At 49.7% G+C, this 23,122-nt stretch overlaps 1 protein-coding gene across 4 annotated transcripts; it reads right to left on the bottom strand.

Moving 5' to 3' along the window:
• Positions 1 to 543: 543 nt before the first annotated feature.
• On the bottom strand, positions 544 to 23,108 carry KCTD21 (potassium channel tetramerization domain containing 21). Of its 4 annotated transcripts, none has more exons than XM_059708335.1 (2): positions 22,982 to 23,108; positions 544 to 3,600 (listed from the first exon to the last, which is right to left on the bottom strand). In XM_059708335.1, exons 1-2 carry the CDS (start codon positions 23,033 to 23,035, stop codon positions 2,788 to 2,790), a joined length of 867 nt encoding a protein of 288 aa, XP_059564318.1. In that variant the 5' UTR covers positions 23,036 to 23,108; the 3' UTR covers positions 544 to 2,787. The 4 variants fall into 4 exon arrangements, with proteins under 4 accessions (XP_059564318.1, XP_059564320.1, XP_059564317.1 ...); XM_059708337.1 differs by lacking the exon at positions 22,982 to 23,108 and adding an exon at positions 16,007 to 16,093; XM_059708334.1 differs by lacking the exon at positions 22,982 to 23,108 and adding an exon at positions 15,730 to 15,984.
• Positions 23,109 to 23,122: the final 14 nt, after the last annotated feature.

Genomic DNA, 23,122 nt, shown 5'->3' with positions numbered 1-23,122 from the left:
CTCAGCCTTCCTCTGTCATCTGCCCTGCCAGCTCCTGGGCCTCTGCCCATGCTATTTCCAGTGCCCACATGCCCTCTTTAGCTTATTCTGTCATAATCCAACCCACCCTCAAAGGCCCAGCTGCGCACTCCATTAGACCTTCTGAAAATTAAACTCTTTCCCCAAGTTCCTGTAGTACATTGTGGGAACTCCTGGGCTTTTTATTTTTGGTCATTTCCATCCTCAGGGCCTATACACCAAATACTCTGGAAGAGCTTATTAAAAGTGGTGTCCCCTGTACAACAGCCCATCATTATTACCTCCTAAAAGAGCAAATATAGATTGAGTTCCTGTGTGCCCGGCGTAGTTAGGAATTTTCACATGCACCTCATTTGAGTTGTGTAACCCTGGGAGGTGGGTTTGTTATCCAGTGAGGAACAAGAGAGGCCCAGTGACTTGTCCAAGGATATACAGCTAGTGAAGAAGTCAGAATTCAAACTCAGGTTAGTCTGACTCTAAGGCCAGGGTTTCCGCCCTTATAAACAGATACAAACTAACAACCACTTATCATTTATATGGTATTCTTACATAATTTCACTTGATCCTCACAACAGCCCTGTGAGGTAGGTAGGGTTATGTGTTACTGTTTTGTGCATTTCACAGATGAAGAATCAGGTGGCTTAGTGAGGTGAGTGACCTGCATAAAGTCACACAGCACATGAGTGGCTTCATAGGTCCTGTACTTTCTCTAAAGTCAAGCTGCTTGAATGAAGAAGCACCGAAAAGATGGAGAAAAAGAATTTTTATGGAGAGGAAAATGGGTCGTGGTCATTTATGAGATTTCTTCCTTAAACTGTTTTGTTGTGGCCATAGCTTCCATTCGAGTACCATTGGCCTGGGGGCCTGGAGCAGCTGTCAGAGACGCTTGGGTCTCACAGTAGAGGGAAAGAGACCGTATTACCTACGGGATGTGGCCTTGCCCACGGCCCTGTGTACAAGCTCCCTACGCAGAGAACATATTATGGGAAGACCTTTCCTTGACCCATCTCTCGTGGGCGCCTGTGCCACCAGGCTTTCCTGGCTTTAACTGGGGACCCTTACCCAGTAGGGAAGATTCTGAGGCCCCCAAGGCCGTACTCACTCTAGAGATGAATCATAATGTGCAGTTTTGAAGCCTGCACTGCTCATCACCCCTTGGGAAGTAGTGGCTTGAGGTGTTTTGCCCTGGATCTCGCCCCAAGGAGGTCCATGGTCTGGCTGTAACCAGACACAGTACTACAGGGGAAGGCCACCTCCAGAGCAGTGTCTCAGGGGTGGACACTCAGTCCGAGGGCAGTGTTATGGTTCAGACCACTCCAGGGCTCCTCGCTGCACACTGCTTTCCAAAACCCTGGCCTGCTTCCTCCAGCAGCACTTCCTCAGGGGCGGCAAATCTTCATCCTCCAATAGAAGATGGTCAGAGGGTATCTGGAGTTGTGGCTAGTGAGGAAGGTGGGTGAAGTGGGGGGTCACAAAGGAGGCAAAGCCAGAACAGAATGTGGTCGATTTACAGAGGCTGGAAGAGGGCTAACCTTGGTTCTGAAGACAGATCCCAAAGGGGAATCCTAATAATTTCATGAGTGTCTGGTCTCTCAAGGTGACTATTTTGAAAGAGAAAATACCTATTTGGGTGAGAAGAACCAGAAAATAGAACCAATACCAGAAAATGGGAGTGGAAGGGCAGATTTTGGCTCAATATAAGAACATTCTAATAGCCAGCACTAGCCAACCACAGCAGGGCCTGCCTTAGGGATGATGAGCTTCCTGTCACTGGAGGTATGTAAGCAGGGATAGGTGATTGCTTGGAGGTACTGGGGAAAGGAACTGGCCCCCAAATGTCCTGGGGTATGCTTGGGTGAGGGAGGGCTAAGCGACTGTTGAATTATTTTCCAACCCTGAGAGTCCATAATATATTTGTTTAAAATAACTTGTCCCAGTGATACCTTAAATTCTTGGGGAAAGGATTACAAAAGTCAGGTAACAGGCCATAGTATGAGGTGCCTTTCATTGCACTGGCTCCAGATTTTCAAGCCTTCACAGGGACAGAAGCCCGTTTCTGAAGCCAAAAATCTCCCAATGCTTAGAGTTGATCCAGTCACAAGGGATATTCCCCATCTTCTGACCCTGCGTGGATGTTCACTCCTCTAGGCCAGCGGTCACCAACCTTTCGGACCTCACGGACCACGGGTTGGCGACGGCTGCTCTAGGCCATGCCACAGCTCAAATCTCTCCCCCAGTGGGGCTAATACAGCTTTGAGAACATACTACTTTTCCAAGCCAGTTAAACATGGTCACCCTTGGGCAAACAAATCCAAGTCCTGGCTGCATCCTCAGATGGAGGAGCAGGAGTGATGGGGACCTCTGGGTAGCTTATCCTGGGAAACTGAAGGGAGCATCTTGTTCTCACCTCATTCCCTTATTCAGATGGGTAAGTGAGGCACTGCTTAGTCATACAGAGAGAGGTGGAGTCCATGTCAGAAGTGCTGCTCCTCTGTCTAGCCAGAAAGTCCTCCTGTGCCCTCCTTTAGGACACATCAGCAGACTTTTCACTTGTCATAACAGACTGCCCATCTCCAGCTCAAAATGGCAAGAAAACAGGTGGTTCTGTTGAGAGGACACGTGGATTCCTACAACTAGACTGCATCATCGGGGGAATCAGGTCCTGCTACGTGATTAATAGATTAGTAGAGTGCCCTGGCTCACACCATTGGCGAGACGCTCCGACATGGACCTTCTTGGCAATCCCCCTCCAATGTGGCGGGGGTCCTTCTACCTGTACCGTATCAATCGAATAATCTTATTGCTCATAAAATCTAGAGCGTGCGGGTGAGAGGAATCGATGCAGAAGCCGTCACTTAGAGCGATTTTCAGCACTTCCTCCACGAAGACCTGGAAACTATTGATCTGCTTGTTGGCTGGCACCACCCAGAGCCTCTTGAGGTTCTGCTTGGTGTACTCCTCCTCTGGCAGGCCCTCCACATTGGCCACCCAGTCCAGAGTCAGGTGGTTGGGATCCTGCAAGTGACTGGTGATGGAGGAGAGATTGCCATTCGAGCAGTAAAAGAGCTTGGAGCCGAGGAGCTTGAGGAAGAGGCAGGAGGTGCTGAAGATGTTGGCATTGAAGACCTCCATGCTGGAGGAGGAGAGGCTGTAGATCTGCGGTGCCTCGCGCACAGTGAAATGGACCGTCTGCACTCGCTGGTTCAGGGTGATGTTGAGCATGGCATTCTTCTCCGCCTTGGAGAGCTCCACCTCCTTCTCCTGCAGCGCCTCAATCAGGGGCTGCACCTGGTAGAAGTCAGCCTCCCTGCGGAGCAGGCCCATCTCCTGGAAGTCCTCGGGCAGGTCCAGGTGGGAGGTCCGCAGGAAGTTGAGGATGTAGCGGAACACTTTGCCATCACGGTCAATGAAGCAGTTGCCCTGGCTGTCCCTCTTGGTGGGCATCTTCCCGCTGAACATGGCACCTAGCATGGAGTCGGGGAAGCTGGTCAAGGTTGCCAGTGAGGTTGTGTAGAGCTTTCCGCCGACATTCAGTGTGATGGGGTCGGACATGGCAGAAGACCCGGGTGCCGGGAAGTAGTCCTAGAGAGGGAGAAAAGTGAGGAACGACCGTCACCCAACCACAGCTCTGAGACTTATACTCCTAGTACTCCTTCTGCTGGACCAATGTTGCCTTCTTGTTTAATTTTTTTATTTTTATCTCAAAAAATTTACAGCAAATGGCTGGGATCAGTGCCATTTCCATCTATCTACCAGACCCAGACGGTTCACTCGGCCCTTTGGACTCTAAATGACACCCTTTTCTGGACTCGCATCCTCCTGTAACAAACTGCCTTGCATGAAGATGCGCTTGGCTCCTGGTGCCTGCCCTTTCCTGTCATGACGGCACCCCAGCCTCCTTTGAAACTTTCTTGGAGGTCAGTGCAGATGTGGAGTCTGCCACCGAGCACCCTTCCCAAAGGCTCTTGACCTACTTTTTAACAGAGCCTCCCCACCCGACTGATTTCATGGCCTCCAGCGTCTCCTTCAACCCAAAGTCTTACATTCCAAACCTTCTCCTTAAGGTTTTAGAAAGCGGGGGGGGGGGGGGGGGGGGGGGGCGCGGGTGCCGTCTCTGCTTCCAATATGATACTTTCCTAAGAGCCAGTCTATGGGACAGATTCAGCAGTCTTTCCCTGATGTGAGCGGCACAGAGAGGAATTGACTCCAGGACTGACCTTGAGAAGAGCCCAGGCTGGTGGGGGGAGACTGAGGCAAGGGGCAGTGAGGGTGCAGTGCCAGGGGAGATGTACCAGGCACTATGGGAGTAGGTTGTGAATGAGTCCTTGGCACACTTGCTATCCAGATGGGAAAACAAGTCTGAGGAGGGACTTCTCCAACATCACTCAGCAGGGGTGGTGGGTAGGCCAGAGTACCTCTCATCACATGTCTGTCTTCTGAGGAGGCTGCGGGGAGACCCCCTTATTCTAGGGGGTAGAGCCCACCACTCTGAGGATGGACAAGATGCTTGGCTGCCCTACCCTATTGTCTTGTGGTGGTGGTGGGGGGGTGGCCCTCGTGATTGCATCCCTGTCTAGTGGGGCACTTTGATACAGCAGAAAGGCATTAGCCATCTGGAGCAGTGGTTCTCAACCTTCCTAATGCCGCGACCCTTTAATACAGTTCCTCATGTTGTGGTGACCCCCAACCATGAAATTATTTTCGTGGCTACTTCATAACTGTAATTCTGCTACTGTTATGAATCGTAATGTAAATATCTGATATGCAGGATGTATTTTCATTGTTACAAATTGAATATAATTAAAGCATAGTGATTAATCACAAAAACAATATGTAATTATATCTGTGTTTTCCGATGGTCTTAGGTGACCCCTGTGAAAAGGTTGTTCGACCCCCAAAGGGGTCGTGACCCACAGGTTGAGAACCGCTGATCTGGAGTGTTGGAAGAGGAGCAAGCTGATGATGAAGTTATAAAATCGTCAGCAGCAGCGTGAAGTAGATGGGCTGTGAGACAGTGGGGAGTTCAGAGATGGGTGGGGTGAGGAAGGGACAGCTGCTGTGTGGAGACCTGCAGCTGGGGAAGATGCTTGGTCTTGGGGCTGAGTCTGGCCAATTCTCTCCAGAAGGCTCAGGCAGGAGCCCTGGAATAGGCTACTCCCTTCCTCATTGCCTTTTCTTTCTAGGTAGTAATTTGTATATTCTAGTTTTCAGTCTCTCTTTGATTTAAGGCTCTGTGAAGTGGCTCAGCTGAGAGGCTAGGCTGTCTTTCCTGACAGTTCTGTGGGCCACAGACCACATACCTCTGTGCATTAGTTCTGAAGACCTCAGCACTGGGGGTGGAGGGGACAGATAACAGCTACAGACATACCTGGGGACCTTTGGGTGGGCACCCAAACTACTATTTTTCTTGCAAAAGCAACAGCACTTGTTTTCCTGTCGCCTGCCCTCCCCGCGCCTCCCCAGCTGTGTGGCTCCCAGGGAAGTGTCTATCAGGGGTGGGCAAACTTTTTGACTCGAGGGCCACAATGGGTTCTTAAACTGGACTGGAGGGCCGGAACAAACGCATGGATGGAGTGTTTGTGTGAAGTAATATAAATTCAAGGTAAACGTCATTACATAAAAGGGTACGGTCTTTTTTTTTTTTTTAGTTTTATTCATTTCAAACGGGCCGGATCCGGCCCGCGGGCCGCAGTTTGCCCACGGCTGCTCTAGCTGCACAGTCAGTAGGGGCAGAGGCTGGTTGGAAGGCAGGTCTCCTAGGGTGCTCTCTGTGGTATTCTCTCCATGCCCATGAGTCACCGAACCCAGTCCTTCAAGCCCCTATTTTCTAGTGGCAGCGCCATGGTGTCCACCATCATAAACGCTCAGGCCCCACTGTGAAAGGCACAGTGACACAAGGGGCAGGAACTGGCACCTCTGGGGGGTGAGGAGCTTCATGAGTGTGGCAGAGCGTTTGTGGTCACGTGGGGATGAGCTAACATCACTGAGCTACAGCCCAGTGTTTACCCAGCTGCCTCCTGGACATCTCCACCTGAATATACCACAGGCACCAGCAGCCTAACAGAATCCCTCTTTTCCCAAATCTGCTGTGAACTTTCTCAGCTACCCAGCTGTCTGACCCTGGGAGGCAGTCCTGACTTCTCATTTGTAAAGTTTTCCTGACTATCTCCTTGAACCCATTTCTATAGCTACTTCTAGAGCTCAGGCCTTATCCCCTCTCCTCGTACATCCTCACTTGGCTCTTTCTGCCCACCTTCCATTTGAGTCTGCAGATTGATCTTCCTGAAACACTGCTGCCAGCCCAAATGACTCTGCTTTTTCACTCTCACCTCTAACCCTGTCCCTCCCCCTACGCTATGCTCTGTCACGCTAGGCACCACAGCACACACCTCAGACTGTCACCTGCCTTGCTTTTGCTCTCCTTACACCCCTCTTCTCCACTTTCTCTGCTGTCCACCTTTAAGGCCCTGCCTATAAGTCACTGCCTCTCTGTAAGGCTGTCGCCAAATCTCCAGCAGGTTAATAGCTCTTTCCTTGAGGCTTCAAGTTTCCCTGAACAGCCCTCTCCAGCAATGTCCACCATTCCATCACGTTATGCTCTGCTTTGCACATGGCCCTCCTTCCTGGCTTTTTCAAGATGCAGATCACTGGACATCCATATGTGAAAAAAGGACCTTAACCCATACTTGCACCATACACAAACAACTCAAAATGGATAAGGAACCTAGGTGTAAAATCATCTTAAAACTATGAAACTCATAGGAGAGAATCTTTGTGATCTTTGGGTTAGGCAAAGATTTCTTAAATAGGACCCAAAGGTACAAACCATAAAAAAACTGGCAAATTGGACCTCATCCAAATGAAAACCTTTTCAAAAGAGACTGTTAAGAAAGTGAAAATAAGACAAAGACTGGGAAAAAATATTTGCAAAATACTTATCTGATAAAGGATTGTTAACCGGAATATAAAAATAACTCTCAAAACTCAGTAAGAAGAAAACAGACAACCCAATTTAAAAAATGGGTAAAAAAAAAAATAAGCTGAATAAGCACTTCAACAAAGAAGGTAAATACATGTGAACTTTCTCAGCTACCCAGCTGTCTGACCCTGGGAGGCACTCCTGACTTCTCATCCGTAAAGTTTTCGGTCATTAGGGACATGAAGATTAAAACCACAATTAGATACTGCTACATAACTATTAAAATGGCTCAAGTAAAAAATCTGACAATGCCTAATGCTGATGAGTACACAGAGCAACAGAAGCCCTAAGACATTACTGGTGAGAATGCAAAATGGCACAACTGCTGTGGGAAACAGTTTGGCATAGAGCTCTCATAATCCCACTCCTAGTTATTTATCCCAAAGAAATGAAAACATATGTCCATGTAAAAACCTATATATGAATGATTAAAGCAATTTTATTCATATTTGCCCAACCTGGAAACAACTAAGATGTAAATGGATAAACAAATTGTGAGACATCCATACAATAGAATATGACTCGGCAATATAAAGGAACTAGCTACAACACTTACCACAACATAGAAAAATCTCAAAAGCATTATGCCAAGTGAAAAAAGCCAGCCGCAAAAGGTTACACGGTGTGTGATTCTATTTATATAATATCCCGGGAAAGGCAACACTATAGGTACAGAAGTCAGATGAGTGATTTCTAGGGGCTGGGTTGGGGAGAAGAGTGGCTATGTAAAGGCAGTTACCAAATTCAAGCACAGGAGATGGGATTCACATCCAAAAGGGGATTCTGTCTCCCCAAAACTAAGCTTAGTCATTGCTTATGTACACTATTTGGTTAATTACATGTTGATTTCTCCTTTGCAGTTAGCTAAACTTATCCTGTTGGGTTAGGGTCAAGCTCCTCTAGTTACAACTGCATCTGCAAACCGTTGTGATACATTTTGACATTGAGCAAGAATAGCATTTAGTAAGAACTGCCCCGACCTTCATGCCCTTGTCCTATCTGACAAGCATGAGGGAATATTTCGGAGTGATGGAAATAGTCTATTGTTTTGATATGTGGCCAAATGATTTTATAAAGATTTTAAAGATTAATATAACTGTGTACCTAAAAAGGGTAAATTTTACCAAATATAAATGATGCCTTAATAAACTTGAAAAAAATCAAGATTGTGATTGTGTCATGAAATCCATACAGTGGATTATGACCATTATACATGTATATTGTGAAACTTTTGTTTTAGTTGTGTGTGTGTGAACTGGATTGTGACATAAAGTACATCTGCATACTTTGGGTTGTGATAAAAATTGTTTTTGAAAACCACTGTCTAGTTCAGCGGTCGCCAACCTGTGGTCCGTGAGGTCCGAAAGGTTGGCAACCGCTGGTCTAGTTTGTGATCTCCTTGAGAGCAGTGCCACGTCTTATATTCCCTGCCCTAGCACACAGTAGGTGCTGTGTAGCATTATGGAGGGGAGGAGGATGCAGCAGGGAGGTCCTGAGAGGGGAGAAATGCAAGTTTACTGAGGGTTTTACTACATCCAAGGCCTTTACACTTATCTGTCCTTTTAAATATATTTTTATTGATTTCAGAGAGGGAGAGGGAGATAGAAACATCAATGAGAATCATTGATCAGCTGCCTCCTGCACGCCCCTTACTGGGGATTGAGCCCGCAACCTGGGCATGTGAATGACCTCTTGGATCATATGTTGATGCTCAACCACTGAGCCACACCGGCCAGGCGTATAAGCCCTTTTAATTCTTACAGCAGTCCTACAATGTAAGCATCATTCTCCTTGTTGGCAGATAGGGAACTGAGACTCCGAAAGACTGGTGGCTTGCTAAGGAACACAATTCTCTTCCCCCTGTACAGGCCACTAAGAGTGGTCATAGCAACAAGAGGCTATCATAGCTTTAACCAGTTTGAAAGTCCCTGCCTTTTTAAAATACTGCTCTGCAGCCCTGGCTGGTGTGGCTCAGTTGGTGGGAGTGTTGTCCCATATACTGAAGGGTCATGGGTTCAATTTCCGGTTGGGGTACATGCCTCGGTTGCAGGTTCAATCCCTGGCGCTGGTCGGGGTGCGTGTGGGAGGGAACAGATCAATGTTTCCTCTCTCACATCTCTCTCTCTCTCTCTCTCTCTCTCCCTTCCCCCTCTAAAAATCATTAAAAATGTCATTGGGTTCGAGTCCCACCTGGGGTACCAAAAAAAAAAAATGTCATTGGGTGAGGATTAAATAAACAAAAATAAACGCTGCTCTGCAGCTTGCTTGGCAAGACAATAGTCACCACTTGCTGAATTTATACTTCCTGTTTTTATAATGTGAGGGGCCTCACATAACACTTCGTAGCACTTTATTTTTAATAAAATATATATATAAATTTACAGAGAATTATAATACTGTGCTTAATGCTTTATATCCTTTCCCTCACTTGATGTCTTCACAAGCATCCTGTGAGACAGATACTATCACTTCCATTTTACAGATGAGGAAACTGAGACTCAGCAAGGTTCAGTCAATGGAGGAACTGGCATCTGAATCCAGGTCAGTGTGAGTCCAACACCTCTGGTCAGTTCTCCATCCCACCACGGGGTCCCAGTGTGAGTGAGAGTGCACACTCCCTTATTCTGTCTAGGCCAGACTGGGGTAGGGTCCTTTGACAGCTAGTCCACTGCCAACCTGGGGCTCTGCCCACTTGCATCTTGAGTACATGGGGACGGGATCCCAGGATGGCCCAGAGCCCCTCCATAGCTGACATAGGGCAAGTCCACTGAGATTCTAGACCCTTCTATTGCAAAGGCATCTCATGATGTGTAATGACAAAGGAGCAAAACATGAAAAGCCAGGTTTTTAAAAGCCAGATTAGAAAAGATGTCTGCAAATGCAAACTGAACCAGGTAAAGAAATCCCACCACTGTGTCTGAATGAATAGTTTTCTTAAGCAGGAGACTTTCAAAATCTGCCTCTCAACTTGAAAAGAACCAAGAAAAAGATCAGCCCCACCCCCTCTCTGAGAAGACCACTGGTGTTAAACCAGGAAATCATACCATGCTGATCATCAGACCATCTGACCTGGCAGGAAAAGCCAGGGGGAACTTGGAGTTGAGGCTGGAATTCTCGCCTTCCTGAGAGGGTCTGTGGCCCAAACAAGAGGGGATTAAGGCCCAGCCTGGTACCACATGAGGGCAATTCCAGTCTAGGGCCTAAAAATCACCTGGCTGCAACCTCTAATTGTGACACAGAAAATGAAATTCTTTAAGAGGAGATGTCCTATAAGGAAGGGCAGCCAAGACATTGCTCCAGAGAGGCCTATCATCAAAGAGAGTCAGCATTTTCTGAGCACCTAGGTCCCAGGCTATGTGAGACATTTCTCTTATTTCATTAAAACTATGTCCCAGCCCTGGCTGGTTGTTCAGTGGTTAGAGGGTTGGCCTGCAGACAGAAGGGTCTCTGGTCTGATTCCAGTCAAGGGCACATAACTCGGTTGCAGGCTCGATCCCCTGGTCGGGGTGCATGTGGGAACTGATCAGTCAGTGTGTCTCTCTCACATCGATGTTTCTCTCTGTCTTTCCCCCTCCTTTCCACTCTAAAAATCAATGAAAAAAATATCCTCACGTGAGGATTAATGAAAATAAATAAATAAATATCCATGGTGCCCATGGGCCTCACGAGGGACACAGCGTATGCTTGGGGGTACTTATCATATACCATACCTGTATTAGATGCATTGTACATATGAACTCAAACCCCAAATGTGGCGAGTTTTACCTGTGTTTTACAAATGGGAGCCTGAAGCTCAGAGAAGTAACTTGCCCAGAGGGACAGAGCCTGGATTCAAGCCTGGGTCTGACCGCTAAGTCAGTGCTCTGAATGACAATACACTCCTCTTTGGGCATTCAGCAGCCAAGGCCCTGGAAGTCTGTCACTTGTCCCCTTCCTACCTCTTACCTGGTGGTCTCAACTGGATTCTGACCTCCATAAAGACCAGGGCAAAGAGAACATTCAGATACCACTCGGATGCTGTGTGGCAGGTCCTATTGGCATCCCATTTTTCCGGATTATAAAACTGGAGCAGAGCAGTGAAGACAGCTGCTTAAGGTCACACAGCTAGAGGGAGCAGAGCTAGAATTCCAAGTGAGGTCTTTAAGCCTGTGCTCCCTCAAGTAACACAGGCTATGACATCTTATTAAGAAGCCTATTTGAACAGAGATCTATAATTCTTCTGAGAGCTGTTCTTCTGAAATTACTTAGAGCCGCTACGCTATCCTAATCCAAATACCATTAGTATTTTTTTTAAAAAAAAGGTTTAAAAAGGATTAAAATTCAGTTTGGAAAAGCTGATGAATGATAACCTGAAAGAATATTTGAGAAAGAGTAGTTACATTACTATAATACATTAAGTTGGATCATAAACCAATGCAAAGGAGAAGGAATTTGTAGTACGTGTTGAAAAGACTGGTTAGCAATTAAAAAAAAAATCCTTACAACAACTCTAGGACCCTGCAGGACAGGTCACATTACCTCTATTTCACAAACTCAGAGAGGATGAATCCCTGGCTCGGTGTTCTGTGCATTCTTGACCTCTGAGTCATGGCCTCTGGAAGGATCTGGGTTTGGACATTGCTCAGAGGACCAGTCCTTTGGCGCAGCCCGGGGTGTGTCTTCTCTAATTTGGGTTTTGAGCTAGGGACTGAACCCAGCCACAGAGTTCTTAGCTGATGGCTTATACACCCATGAAATCCTGAAAATGGCATGAACTCTTTTTGTACAATTTCCTACAATACTGCTCACTGAACTTCCCTAACGAAATTATTTTCCGTGCAATCTACTTTTTGAAAAAAATTTTTTTTATTTATTTCAAAGAGGAAGGGAGAGGGAGAGAGAGAGAGGAACATCAATGATGAGGGAGAATCATTGATTGGCTGCCTCCTGCATGCCCCCAACTGGGGATCAAGCCTGCAACCTGGGCATGTGCCCTTGACCAGAATCGAACCAGGGACCCTTCACTCCGTAGGCCGATGCTCTATCCACTGAGCCAAACTGGCTAGGGTGGCAATCTACTCATTTTACATAGTGAGGACCAGTAGTTGTGACTATAATGAATCTATTAAGTCATGATTTTCCATCCACCGATCCATCCATCCTTTCTTAGCTACGCTCAAAGAGCCTAGAAATGATACCCCCAGTAATAATGAGTACAAGTGACCCTAGATCTTGGTTTCTAAATGTTATCTCCTACAAAAAAACAATGATTTCAGGACTTTGACAGGAAAAGTTTAAGGTAAGCCTGGAACATCTCTTGCCAGATAGCAAAGAAGCAATCAAAGATTAACGTGGTCACGTCAAAAGAACACAGGAGAGGCAGTGACTGATGTTGGCCTGCATCTCCCAGGTGGCCCCAAATATAGTGCACCCAGTAGGCAGCTTCAGACCATTTCAAAGTACCACTACCCAACGACCTCCACAAGTGACACACTCAAGGGGCAGGGTCAGTGAGCACCAGAGCGCCAATGAAGTAAGGCCTGTTCTGTGGCTGATCGGTCCTCCCTGGTGGTTGGTGGTCACAGCCAGTCCTTGCAGCTGATTGGCCTGGGGGTAAATTGCTTCCACTGACATGCCAACAGAAATCAAGGCTCAACAAGAGGAGGGTGTACACAGATCACATGGGAGGAGGGGGCACACCTCGAGTTCCCAGTAGAATGATTGGGAAAGTTGTGCCAATGGACCCTACAGAACACCTGCTACATCAGGCCACTGTATCAAGCCTGGGAGATGTAGCAGCTCTACCTAATACATAGAAACACACACGTGGGCTGCCAAAACGAGGAGACAAAGAAACATGTCCCAAATGAAAGAATGGAACAAAACTCCAAAAAAAGAGAACTAAACGAAACGGAGACAAGCAATCTACTAGCTGCAGAGTTCAAAACACTGGTTATAAGGATGCTTAATGAACTAAGGACCAACTAACTGCCCATAGAAACCACAGCACTAGGCCTGCCTGCCTCTGCTGGGATCCAGTGTCCAGGCCTTGTTTCCCCTGCCTCCTGAACCCAGAGTGTCTGCTACTATAGAAGGAAAGAAACTCCTATCATGACTCACGGACAGTGTTCACAAACGGGGGCCACTTGTGGGCCTCGTGAATGTTGTGGACAGGCAGAAAGAACTGGGGGGGCTTTAGAGTGGGGGGAAGGAAAGTGCATGGACTTTGACATCACCTGGGCCCGCGCTGGAATCAGGCTCTGCCACTTAACTAGCTGTGTGGGCCTAGGCCAGTGATGGCGAACCTTTTGAGCTCGGCGTGCCAGCATTTTGAAAAACCCTAACTTAACTCTGGTGCCGTGTCACATATAGAAGTTTTTTGATATTTGCAACCATAGTGAAACAAAGATTTATATATGTATTTTTTAATATATTTTATTGATTTTTTACAGAGAGGAAGGGAGAGGGATAGAGAGCCAGAAACATCAATGAGAGAGAAACATTGATCAGCTGCCTCCTGCACACTCCCCACTGGGGATGTGCCCGAAACCAAGGTACATGCCCTTGACCGGAATCGAACCGGGACCCTTGAGTCCGCAGGCTGACGCTCTATCCACTGAGCCAAATCGGTTCTGGCAAGATTTATATTTTTGATATTTATTTTATATATTTAAATGCCATTTAACAAAGAAAAATCAACCAAAAACCTGAGTTCATAGGTTCGCCATCACTGGCCCTAGGCCCTAGGCCAATTCCTGGGTAGATGATGTCACCATCATCGTAAAGATAGCAGCAGTTATTAATAATGATGGCTGACATTCATTGAGCAGTTACTACTGTGCTAAGCACTTTATGCATGCTGATCGCAGATGAAGTAGATACAGGTGCACCTCATTTTATTGCGCTTCACAGGTGTTTGTGTGTTTTACAAATAGAAGGCAAGACCCTCCAGGTGCAAAAAGATTATAGCTTGCTTTATTGCAATACTCGCTTTATCGCGGTGGTCTGGAACGGAACCTGCAACATCTCCAAGGGATGCCTGCACTGTTATTTTCCCTGCTTTCATGCCAGGCCCTCTCCTACCTCTGCAATTTGGCAGCTGCTATCTCCTCTGCTCGCTGGGAAGGCAAATCCCATTCATCTGCCAGGCTCCTCAGGAGGAAGTCATTCCTTCCTTCTCTGCATTTCCAGGGAGTATTATTCACACCCCTTGCCAACGCCCACTTTACTTAAGTAGATGGGTGCCTGCTACCCTGCTGGATCCCCTCTCTCTGTACCCCCAGAAGCAGGCTAGTAGAGGAAGGGCAAGAACTGTCTTCAGGTTTAGTCAGATCCATTTTCCTCACCCCAGATTGACTGTCATCTACCAATAGGGAGGTTTATCACCCTCTCCGGAATTTTAAAAACTTTTTATTTTGGAAACACTCTCTTGAATTTTCAGTTTGGAAGCTAAAGCCCAGGTGACCACCTAGAAGTAAATGCAAGAACTCCCACTGTGCCGGAGATGGAGAGAACAGGGTTGGGTAAATTTCAAGGATGAAAATGCTCAGAGGAGTAGTGTGTCTCCCAGGACAGCAGATGAGACTCCCTGACCTTACTCAGCCCACCAGGATAAAGACTGGCTCCCAGCCCTGGGGGCTGCCATCCACTTTCTCCCTGGCCTCCCTACACCCAACACCTGTAGTTTTAGCTCTCTTTTGCCCAGCTCATATCTCTAACAAGCCCTCAGGCTGCTCCATTCTCCCCACAATCCACACTGTAGGAGGAAAAGTTATGACTAAACTCAGGTGACACACATGGCCCCACGGGAGTGAGCTGCCCAGTAGCCCAGGAGATAGGGAAAGGTGGGCTACAGCAGGAAGGCCACCTGCCCCGGCAACCTGACTTATTTGCACAGCAAAGTATTCTCTCACCTGTTACAGGCTCCCAACCACCACCACCGTCCCCCATCCTGTCCCAGAATTTTCTTCATCCTCTCAGCACACTCGGGCTTCATTTTGTGATTTTCTTCAGGCACAAGCACTCCATTTCAACCACTCTCTTCCTTGTGATAGGTTGTCCTGCTCTTAACAATTATAATTTATAAACAAGGGCGTTTAAGCCCATATCCTATTTCATCCTCACAATAGCATAGGAGGAGGGTTGCCTTACAGGTTGGCATTCAGGAGGGTGGAGGAAGCTGGTCCTGTCACACAACCTGCAAAAGGCAGGTCGTGAAACTTTTTTTTTTTTCTTCCCTACCACACACTCCAGACTAAACCTCTGCCTCCCTAGAGGGCAGGTAAAAAAGCAGGGTCTTTGGATAAGGAGTCCTGGGTGGTTTTGGGCAAGTCTCTTCATTTCTCTGAGCCTCATGTTCCTCCTGTAAATGGATATGGTGACGCCTTTACAGGGGGTGAGAGTTGAGTAAGACCATGTATGTGACACACGGAGTTCAAGGGTTGGGCTCTTTATTTCTAGTCACAAGGAAAGGAAGGCGTTCTGCATCCACAGGTATTTGCCCACGTGGGCACTCACCCCCTTGTCCAAACTATAGCCTGTGACACTGGGCGTCCCAAGGCTGGGAGGCGTCCTTTTCATCTTTGTCTCCGCCCCTTCTTCCCCAACGCTTTTCGGCCCATTTCACCCAATCCAACCCAGGTTTGCTTCATAGGCATTCTCAGCGCGCACGCCCCAGCCCGGGAGTCCCCCTTTCCCACTTCACGCGTGTTCACGTCTCACCTAGAGACTCCGCCCCTCCTCGCTCCACCTACCAAAGACTCCGCCCAACAGGCTCGATCCTGATTACCGCGGCTTTTCCTGCAATCGCCGTCCACTCCGGCGCCTTCCATCAGCTCCGCCCCCTCTCCTCTCCTCGATAAGCGCCCCCGCCCCTGCAGCCACAGGAGTGACCATCCCCATCGCATAGCTGAGCATGGCGAGGCTATGCTGGGCTAGATGATTTCCGATGGTGGGACAGGTGCTCGGGGGGACCCGCGCCCCCTCTCCGGCTATCCCTGAGCCCCGCGTCCCCAGTCGCGCCGCACCCACCTCCTGCCCTCGCTCTGCAGCCTCCCCTCCGCGGGCGGCCAGCGCAGCTTTGCGAGAGGGGCGGAGGCCTGGAGCCCAGCCCAGGGGCGTGGCAGCCGGGGGCCGCGCGCGGCGCTCCCGGACTTGTAGTTCTCTCTGGGCTCTTTGTGGTTGGGTGAGCCGACCGCAAACTACATCTCCCAGGAGGCATTGCAGTAAGCTGTCCAGCTCCCCACCCCGCCCCTGCTAGCGCTCAGGCCGGCTGGCCTTAAAGGGGACGCGGCCTGAGCGGCGGTTCGCGGGGTGGCCCCCGTTCGGGCTCCGCCCTGTCACCCGCACCTCGCCCCTCCCCCCGCATCGTCTGGCAGCCCCGCAGCCCCGCGGCGGCGCCTCTGAGTCGGGCTTCCCGGATAGAGGCTTGTGCAGAGAGGGGCGGGGAGGTGGAGGCAGCGTCCCGCTATCGGGGACCTGGCGGAGGGCGTCGTCCCTTCGGGGGAAGCAGAGGACCCGCCCTGACCTAGCCTGGCCCAGCCGAGTGCGGCCCCGCCTGAGCGCCGCCCAGGAGCCTGGTCTGAGGCAGGTCCACTGGGGTCACAGAGGTAAGGGGGCTGGGGCCAGGTGTGCGGGTTCGGGGGAGGGAGAGTCAGCACCCTGACAGTTCGGGAGCGTAGGGCTCCGAGGGGGCCGATGTTGGGAGGCAGGAGGACTGGGTGCATCCTGGCCTCGCTGTGTGACCTTGGGTGAATACCTACCCCTCTCTGGGCCTCAGCCTCCTTCATCAGTTGTGTGTGGAGGTGATGCAGCCCTGCCCCACTCGGGGCTGAGGGCACCAGCGCCCAGGACCAGGGAGCTTGCCGGCCTTTCGTGGGTCCGCAGCTCCAGCCTGGCTGGGAGCAGGTGCACTGGTGTAATTGAAGGGAGGGGTTGGGCCCAGCCGGGGCAAACGGGGCGGGGGGGGGGGGGGAGAGGAGGTGTCGAGAGTCCGCCTTCGGGCTTCTGCTATTCTCAGCATCCCGCCCCCGGGTACCCCTTTATTAGAGCCCAGCGAACAGGAGACCCTGATGTGTCAGCCTGGTCCATTCCCTTCCAGAAAACCTGGGGATGGGGACAGGCCATCAGAGTATGCGAGGGGTGGCCCCAGTGGAGGTGGGTGAGTGTGGTGGGTTCCTGAAAAGGGGATGTATGCGCCCTCCTCTTCCCTTCTCCCCCTCATACCCCTTCAGTAAAAGAGCATTTGCTTTTTTACCAGTAAAACCTCTTTTCACCTTTTCCCCCAGCAGATAGTTTGGTGGCCCAGATGAGGGTCTCCTGCCTTGGATAGAAGTTGTTTAAAAATACAGAGAGGGATTCTGCTGCCCAGGGAGGAAGGGGGTGGGTAGGGTTGGAAGGATTGTGTGTGTGTGTGTGTGTGTTGGGGCGGGGGGGGGGGGGGAAGACATCCAGGTGCCCACCAGGGAGTCAAAGGAGGTAAAATGGGTATGAGGGTCAGAGAGAAAGGAAATGGGCTACTCAACTCTTAGGTGCTGAGCTGGGGTTTGGAGGGGCTACTGTGCTCTTGGGTCGGGGAGAGGGTGAGACCTTCTTGAAGCTCCCTCCCTTGTCTCATGAGATTCTGTGAGCTTTTGACCTGAGGGATAGCCAGGAATAGATATATTTTTTTCTTTTTCTTTAGCTTTGGTTGTTTGAGTCATTTCTAGAATGTTTAGAGCCCCACTTAGGCCCATCCAGTGCCTTCTGTAGGGGTGTTCTTGGCTGGTATTTAAGATTCCAGAGTTATAGAAATACAAGACCAGACCTGGACAGATGCGGGGGCAGTGACTGGACCAAGGGTTAGGCCAGTCCCTAGAAGGTGCTTTTCTGGTCATATCTTTAGTTTTAGCTTATCTTGCTGTCACATGTCCCTCATTGGTCACGTGGCACTCTTTCCTCTGTGCCTGGTCCTGTGCTGGGTACTGGCTACAGACAAGGGGGATTGGACCTATTTCCTACCAAAGGAAATTCCAGTCTGGGTCGGGGAGAGAGACACAGAATCCGGTGACACTGCTGAGGGATGAGAGAAGTGAAGAGGGCCTTGGGAAACCAGAGCTCAAAGACTTGAACGGCAGGGGGACTAGGAAAGGCTTCCCAGGGGAGGGGGCACATGACCTGGGCATGGGAGGATAAGTCAACATTTGCCAGGAGAGAAGAGGGGAAGCCCTTTTTCAGCAGAGAGGGTATTCCCCAAAGGTAGCCAGCAGGGAAAGCCCACTGCCCAAATTCCTGTAGATTCACCCCTGAACAGCCTTTGCCAAGTTAATTTCCACCCCTGCCCCACATCAGCTGAGTGTCACAGAAAGGGCTGGAATGTCAGGCTCAGGAGTTTTGGGCCTTGAAGGCACTGGGAACCTTGAGAGTTCTGAACAGGGGCTATGACAGCTTGCCATCTAATGAGATTAATCCGACCATGTCGGTAGGGTGGATGGAACAGATCAGGGAGGGATGAGGAAGCCTGAGTTGGGGCCCAGGGCATGGGGGCGGGGCAGGATATTGTAGACACACACACACACACACACACACACACACACAGTGCTTTGGAGATGATGGAGATGAGTCAGGCTCCACCATGTAGGAACAAAGACCAGTCAATACTTAACAGAAATGCAGTGGGTCATCGGGAGGGACAGATAAAGGGATCTGGGCTTCCAGGGGAGGGATTGTGGTTTTCCTATGTGCTTACTATGTGGCCTGGAGAGGGTTGGGTATTGCTGGGACTCTCAGGCTGTCCTGCCAGCAGTGAGAGGTAGAAGCCAAAGGCTTGGGTAGGAGCAGCGGCATTGGCTGGGAAAGGCTAAGGGGCAGGAGGGTGGTCATCTCCCATGTGGGGATTCAGAGGCTGAGAGAGGTGAAAGAGCACCAACCACAGGGGCCACCGTGGAGGGTCGTGGCTGGGCTGATTAGAAGCCTCGACTCTTCTCCTGCAGGACACATGCCTCTATTGGAGGACAGATCGAGGGAGGGAAGGAGGAGGCCGGTTGGGAGCATGTTGCACTAGTCCAGGCATGAAGTAGAGAGGAGCTAATCTTGAGTTGGGCTGGGGCTCGGGGAGAGACTGGAAACCAAATCTGGCAGTGAGGACTAATGGATGAAGTGCCTTGTAGAATCGGTGAGATGTGGAGTGTCTCCCTGTCTCCTTCCCTGACAGTGTGGCCCAGGATAGACTCATGACACATGCCAAGTAATTCAGGCACAGGCATACCTGTTTTATTACACGTTGCTTGATTGCACTTCATAGATGTTGTGTATTTTACAAATTGAAGGCAAGACCCTCCACCAGCAAAAATATTGCAGCTTGCTTTATTGCGATACTGGCTTTACTGCAGTGGCCTGGAACAGGTGGCCCAGGAGGAGACTCATGACTGCCCCAGCCTTCATCTTTTACACCTGGACCCAGCCCCGCAGTGGTAGGTGGAATGGTCCCTATTTTCCAGGTGAGAAGGCTGAGGGGCCTGGCCAGGACTCGCCCAAGGTCACCTGGTGATTCTGAAGCAGAGAACTTGGGTCTTGTGATTTTAATGCAGGCTCTTCTGAGGGAGGTCACAGCTGCCGTTTGCCGCTGTTTGGCGTGGGGCAGCTGTCTCTTGGGTCAGAGCCAGAGTCCACAGGCCATCTCCCGGTCCAGCGCCTAGAGGAGTAATCCCACCTCCCTGAGGCCGTCTGCTTCTTCCTCTGCCAGGGAAGCCGAGTACAGATCGAATCTCACCTGCTGAGGCTGTGTTCCTCTGGCTGGGTGATCCTTGTCTTCCCCGTTCATGCGACAGGGATAGCAAGCCTTGTCCTGCTCCTTTCTGTGGCCCGTGATCGGGTCAGATGAGGTCCAAGCCCCTAGAACCTTTTGCATGAATGCACTGAAGACATTAGTGAGTGGGTATGTTGGTGACCATAGTGGCAGCTGACTTCCGGCTACTTGCATGGCAGTAGGGGAAGGTAGGCAGGCTTGCCTGGAGTGGCTAGGCCATGGACTATACTGTGGCTGCAGGGCTGGCCTTGGAGATCAGAGCGCTCACAGAATGGCCCCACTGACTGAACTCTCAGCTGCCAGGCACAAACCACCTTATGTGGTAGGTATCAGGTAGAACCATGCGAAATTGCCAACATCTGATCCTTCACTTTCATGTGGTTCAACCTGATATCATTCACCCCCATTTTACAGAAGAGAAAAGGGGCTCATGATGGGATTTGCTCAAGGTCACACAATGAGTTGCAGGACTAGAATAAGATTTGCTCAAGGTCACACTGAAATGCAGAACTCATCATTCCTAGTCTGACTGTCCACTTCTAGAGCCTTCCCTCACCCCAGAACTCTGCCTGCCCCATGTCCTCTTCCTCCACACATAATGTCAATATTTGATCGATTGAGGTTTCTCCTTGGCTGCCTGAATACAGACATACATTGGAGATATTGCAGGTTCTGTTCCAGACCACCCCAATTAAGCCAGTATCGCAATAAAGCAAGTTGCAATATTTTTGCTGGTAGAGGGTCTAGCCTTCAATTTGTAAAATACACAGCATCTGTGAAGTGCAATGAAGCAAAGTGCAATAAAATGGGTATGCCTGTACCTGAATTACCTGGCATCCTGGGTTGAAAGTATATTATATACTAAATTCAATAGCCTGGAGGGCAGGGGTAGGGGCTTAGAGGGATGGTCTTTAAAGGAGGTTGGTCACAGCCACTGCCTAGGAAATAGAGGCCCAGGGTTGAAGGGAGACCAGTTTTTAAAGATGCTTTCAAAGGCCTTTTGAGATTGCGCCTTGCCTTGGCACTCTTTGCCAACACCTCTGCCTCTACCATCAGACCGGATGCTCCTAAGGGCAGTGACTTTGCTTCTAAAGTGAAGGGGACTGACATTTTCTGAGCACTTCCTTGTGCCTAGCAGCACCGTAAAGCCTTTATATTTGTCTTCACGACAACCCTGCAGGTGTAAACAGGCTCAGAGAGCATACGTAACCTGAACGGTAAGCAGAATGCATCCAGGATGACTCTGAGGCAGCCAGGCCAGTGTTGGGGAACCACTGATCTGTACCTAGGCTATACCCACAATCATCTCTTCAGAGGCACTCAGACTGCAGTGACTGGCATGGGAGATGCCAGCCACTGAGAATTAAGCCCCAGTCGCTTCCCTGTGGAGTTCATAGTCTGTTGAGAGAGACAGAGATCTAAATAAATGGGCCCATTGCATTGTAATACACACAGAAATGGAAGTTTGGTCTTGGCCAAGAGCTAGGACAGTGAAGAGTGTCTCCACAGGGTCTGGCACATAGTCAGAGTTCCACAGTATCTGCGGCTCTGAACAAGTTTCTGGCACCTCCTCTAGGAAATTTCCGTCTTCGCACCACCTCTCCGTCTGAAGGATAGAGTGGTTTTTACTGAGCCCATAAATTTAGTGAAACACCTACTGTGTGCTGAGCCTTATATCAGCTCCTGCCTAGAGTGGGATTATACAAAGAAGCACGGAAATGGCCCTGCCTTCTCGGAGCTGAAAGTTGGATGTTCTGAGAGCAAACGGTACCCATGTGAACCAGTTTGAAAATCAGGAGTCGAAATGGGGCAGTGGGATGAAGGCGTCCAGGGAATAGCCCACATGGACGGGAAGGGCAGAGGGAAGGCTATTATGGCTCAGGAATAAGGTGGCAGTAACTCACGCTGTCTTCCACATTTGCTCACTCAACAATTGCCTCCTGTGTGCCAGGCACTGGGCTAGGTGCTGGGGATACCATGGTGAACGAACCCTGCCCTGCTTCCTACCCTCGGGAATCTACAGGCACACCTTTGAGATGGCCTGGGTTTATTTTCAGACCATTGCAATAAAGCAGGTCATACTCTTTTTGCTAGTGGAGGGTCTTGCTTTCAACTTATAAAAAACACAAGTGCAATAGAGTGAAGCAGCCTCCTTCAATTTGTAAAAAACAACATCTGTGAAGCATACTCCTCCACGATAGCACGTAGTATAGCGGAGGAGGCTGACCCCATTCAAGTAAGCAACGTAAGTGCTGTAAAGGAGGATGGGTGCTCTGAAATGAACAGTGGGAAGGCCAGGCCGGGCTTCCTCAAGGAAGTGAGTTTGAGCTGAGGGTGAGCCAAGCAAGGAGGGGAGGGAAGCGCACAGTAACCCAAGGGAGGAGCTAGTGTGGACCGAGGCTAGGGAGGCGGGCAGGACGCTGAGTGTGCAGTCCTGGAGTACAGAGACTAGACTTTGTTTCACTGGAGGGATTTGGACCCATACACCCCAGCACTATAGTATGTGATCCCCACTATCATGGAGGAAGAGGCCACAGGTGGAATGGAGGGTGAGAGATGAATTCATACCTGGAGGTCCAGGGCTATTCTCATTGAGGGCAGGGTGTTCGAGGTGAGCTGTAAAGGAAAACAGAAATTTGGTTGGTTGTGTGAGTGTGTGGTGGTAGTGGAGACCTTGGGGAATAGGATGTTTGAGGCAAAACGCACAGCAAACACAGAAGTGGAATCTTTCAAAGGTTCAGAGAAAGAGCAAGAAGTTGATTGGGGACAAAGTGAAGTGTGCAGGGGATCTCCGGAAGCCTTGTTGGCCCGCCCACCCCGGAGGTGTAATGGATGCGTCCCTGCTCCATCTCATCTCTTCCCACAGGACATGACTGGCCAAGATCCTGACCGGCGGCTTCTAGATCTAGCTCCTACTTGTCCCAGTAGTGCAGCGGTTCTCAACCTGTGGGTCGCGACCCCCTTGGTGGTCGAACGACCCTTTCACAGGGGTCGCCTAAGACCATTCTGCATAGCAGATATTTACATTACGATTCATAACAGTAGCAACATTACAGTTACGATGTAGCAACGAAAATAATTTTATGGTTGGGTCACCAAATGAGGAACTGCATTTAAAGGGCCAGAAGGTTGAGAACCACTGCCATAGTGGACGAGGTCGCTAGGGAGGCCTGGGAGAGAAGGGCAAAGGGGTGGGGAGAAGGGGAGGGCTCAGGTGTTACCTTTGCGAGATAAAAGATGCTCATCAGCAATGACGACAACTCACTGGGGCTCATTATGTGCCAGGATTGTGCTTTCCTTCACCAAGACACCTTCCAGTCCGGCAGAGTGTGACCTGCTCCCTGTCCCCCGCAGCGCGGCCG

This window comes from Myotis daubentonii, chromosome 9 (assembly GCF_963259705.1).
Source record: "Myotis daubentonii chromosome 9, mMyoDau2.1, whole genome shotgun sequence".
In the NCBI taxonomy this organism is placed as follows: domain Eukaryota; kingdom Metazoa; phylum Chordata; class Mammalia; order Chiroptera; family Vespertilionidae; genus Myotis; species Myotis daubentonii.
The sequence above is the reverse complement of the archived record's forward strand: the minus strand, read 5'-3'. Positions and strand labels throughout refer to the sequence as shown.

Coding starts and splice junctions, on each gene's coding strand:
- KCTD21 (XM_059708334.1), bottom strand. CDS start 15,882: ATGCGATGGGGATGGTCACTCCTGTGGCTGCAGGGGCGGGGGCGCTTA. Junction 3,601..15,729: donor CCTGTTGGGCGGAGTCTTTG/GTAGGTGGAGCG, acceptor CTCCCTCTCTAG/GACTACTTCCCGGCACCCGG.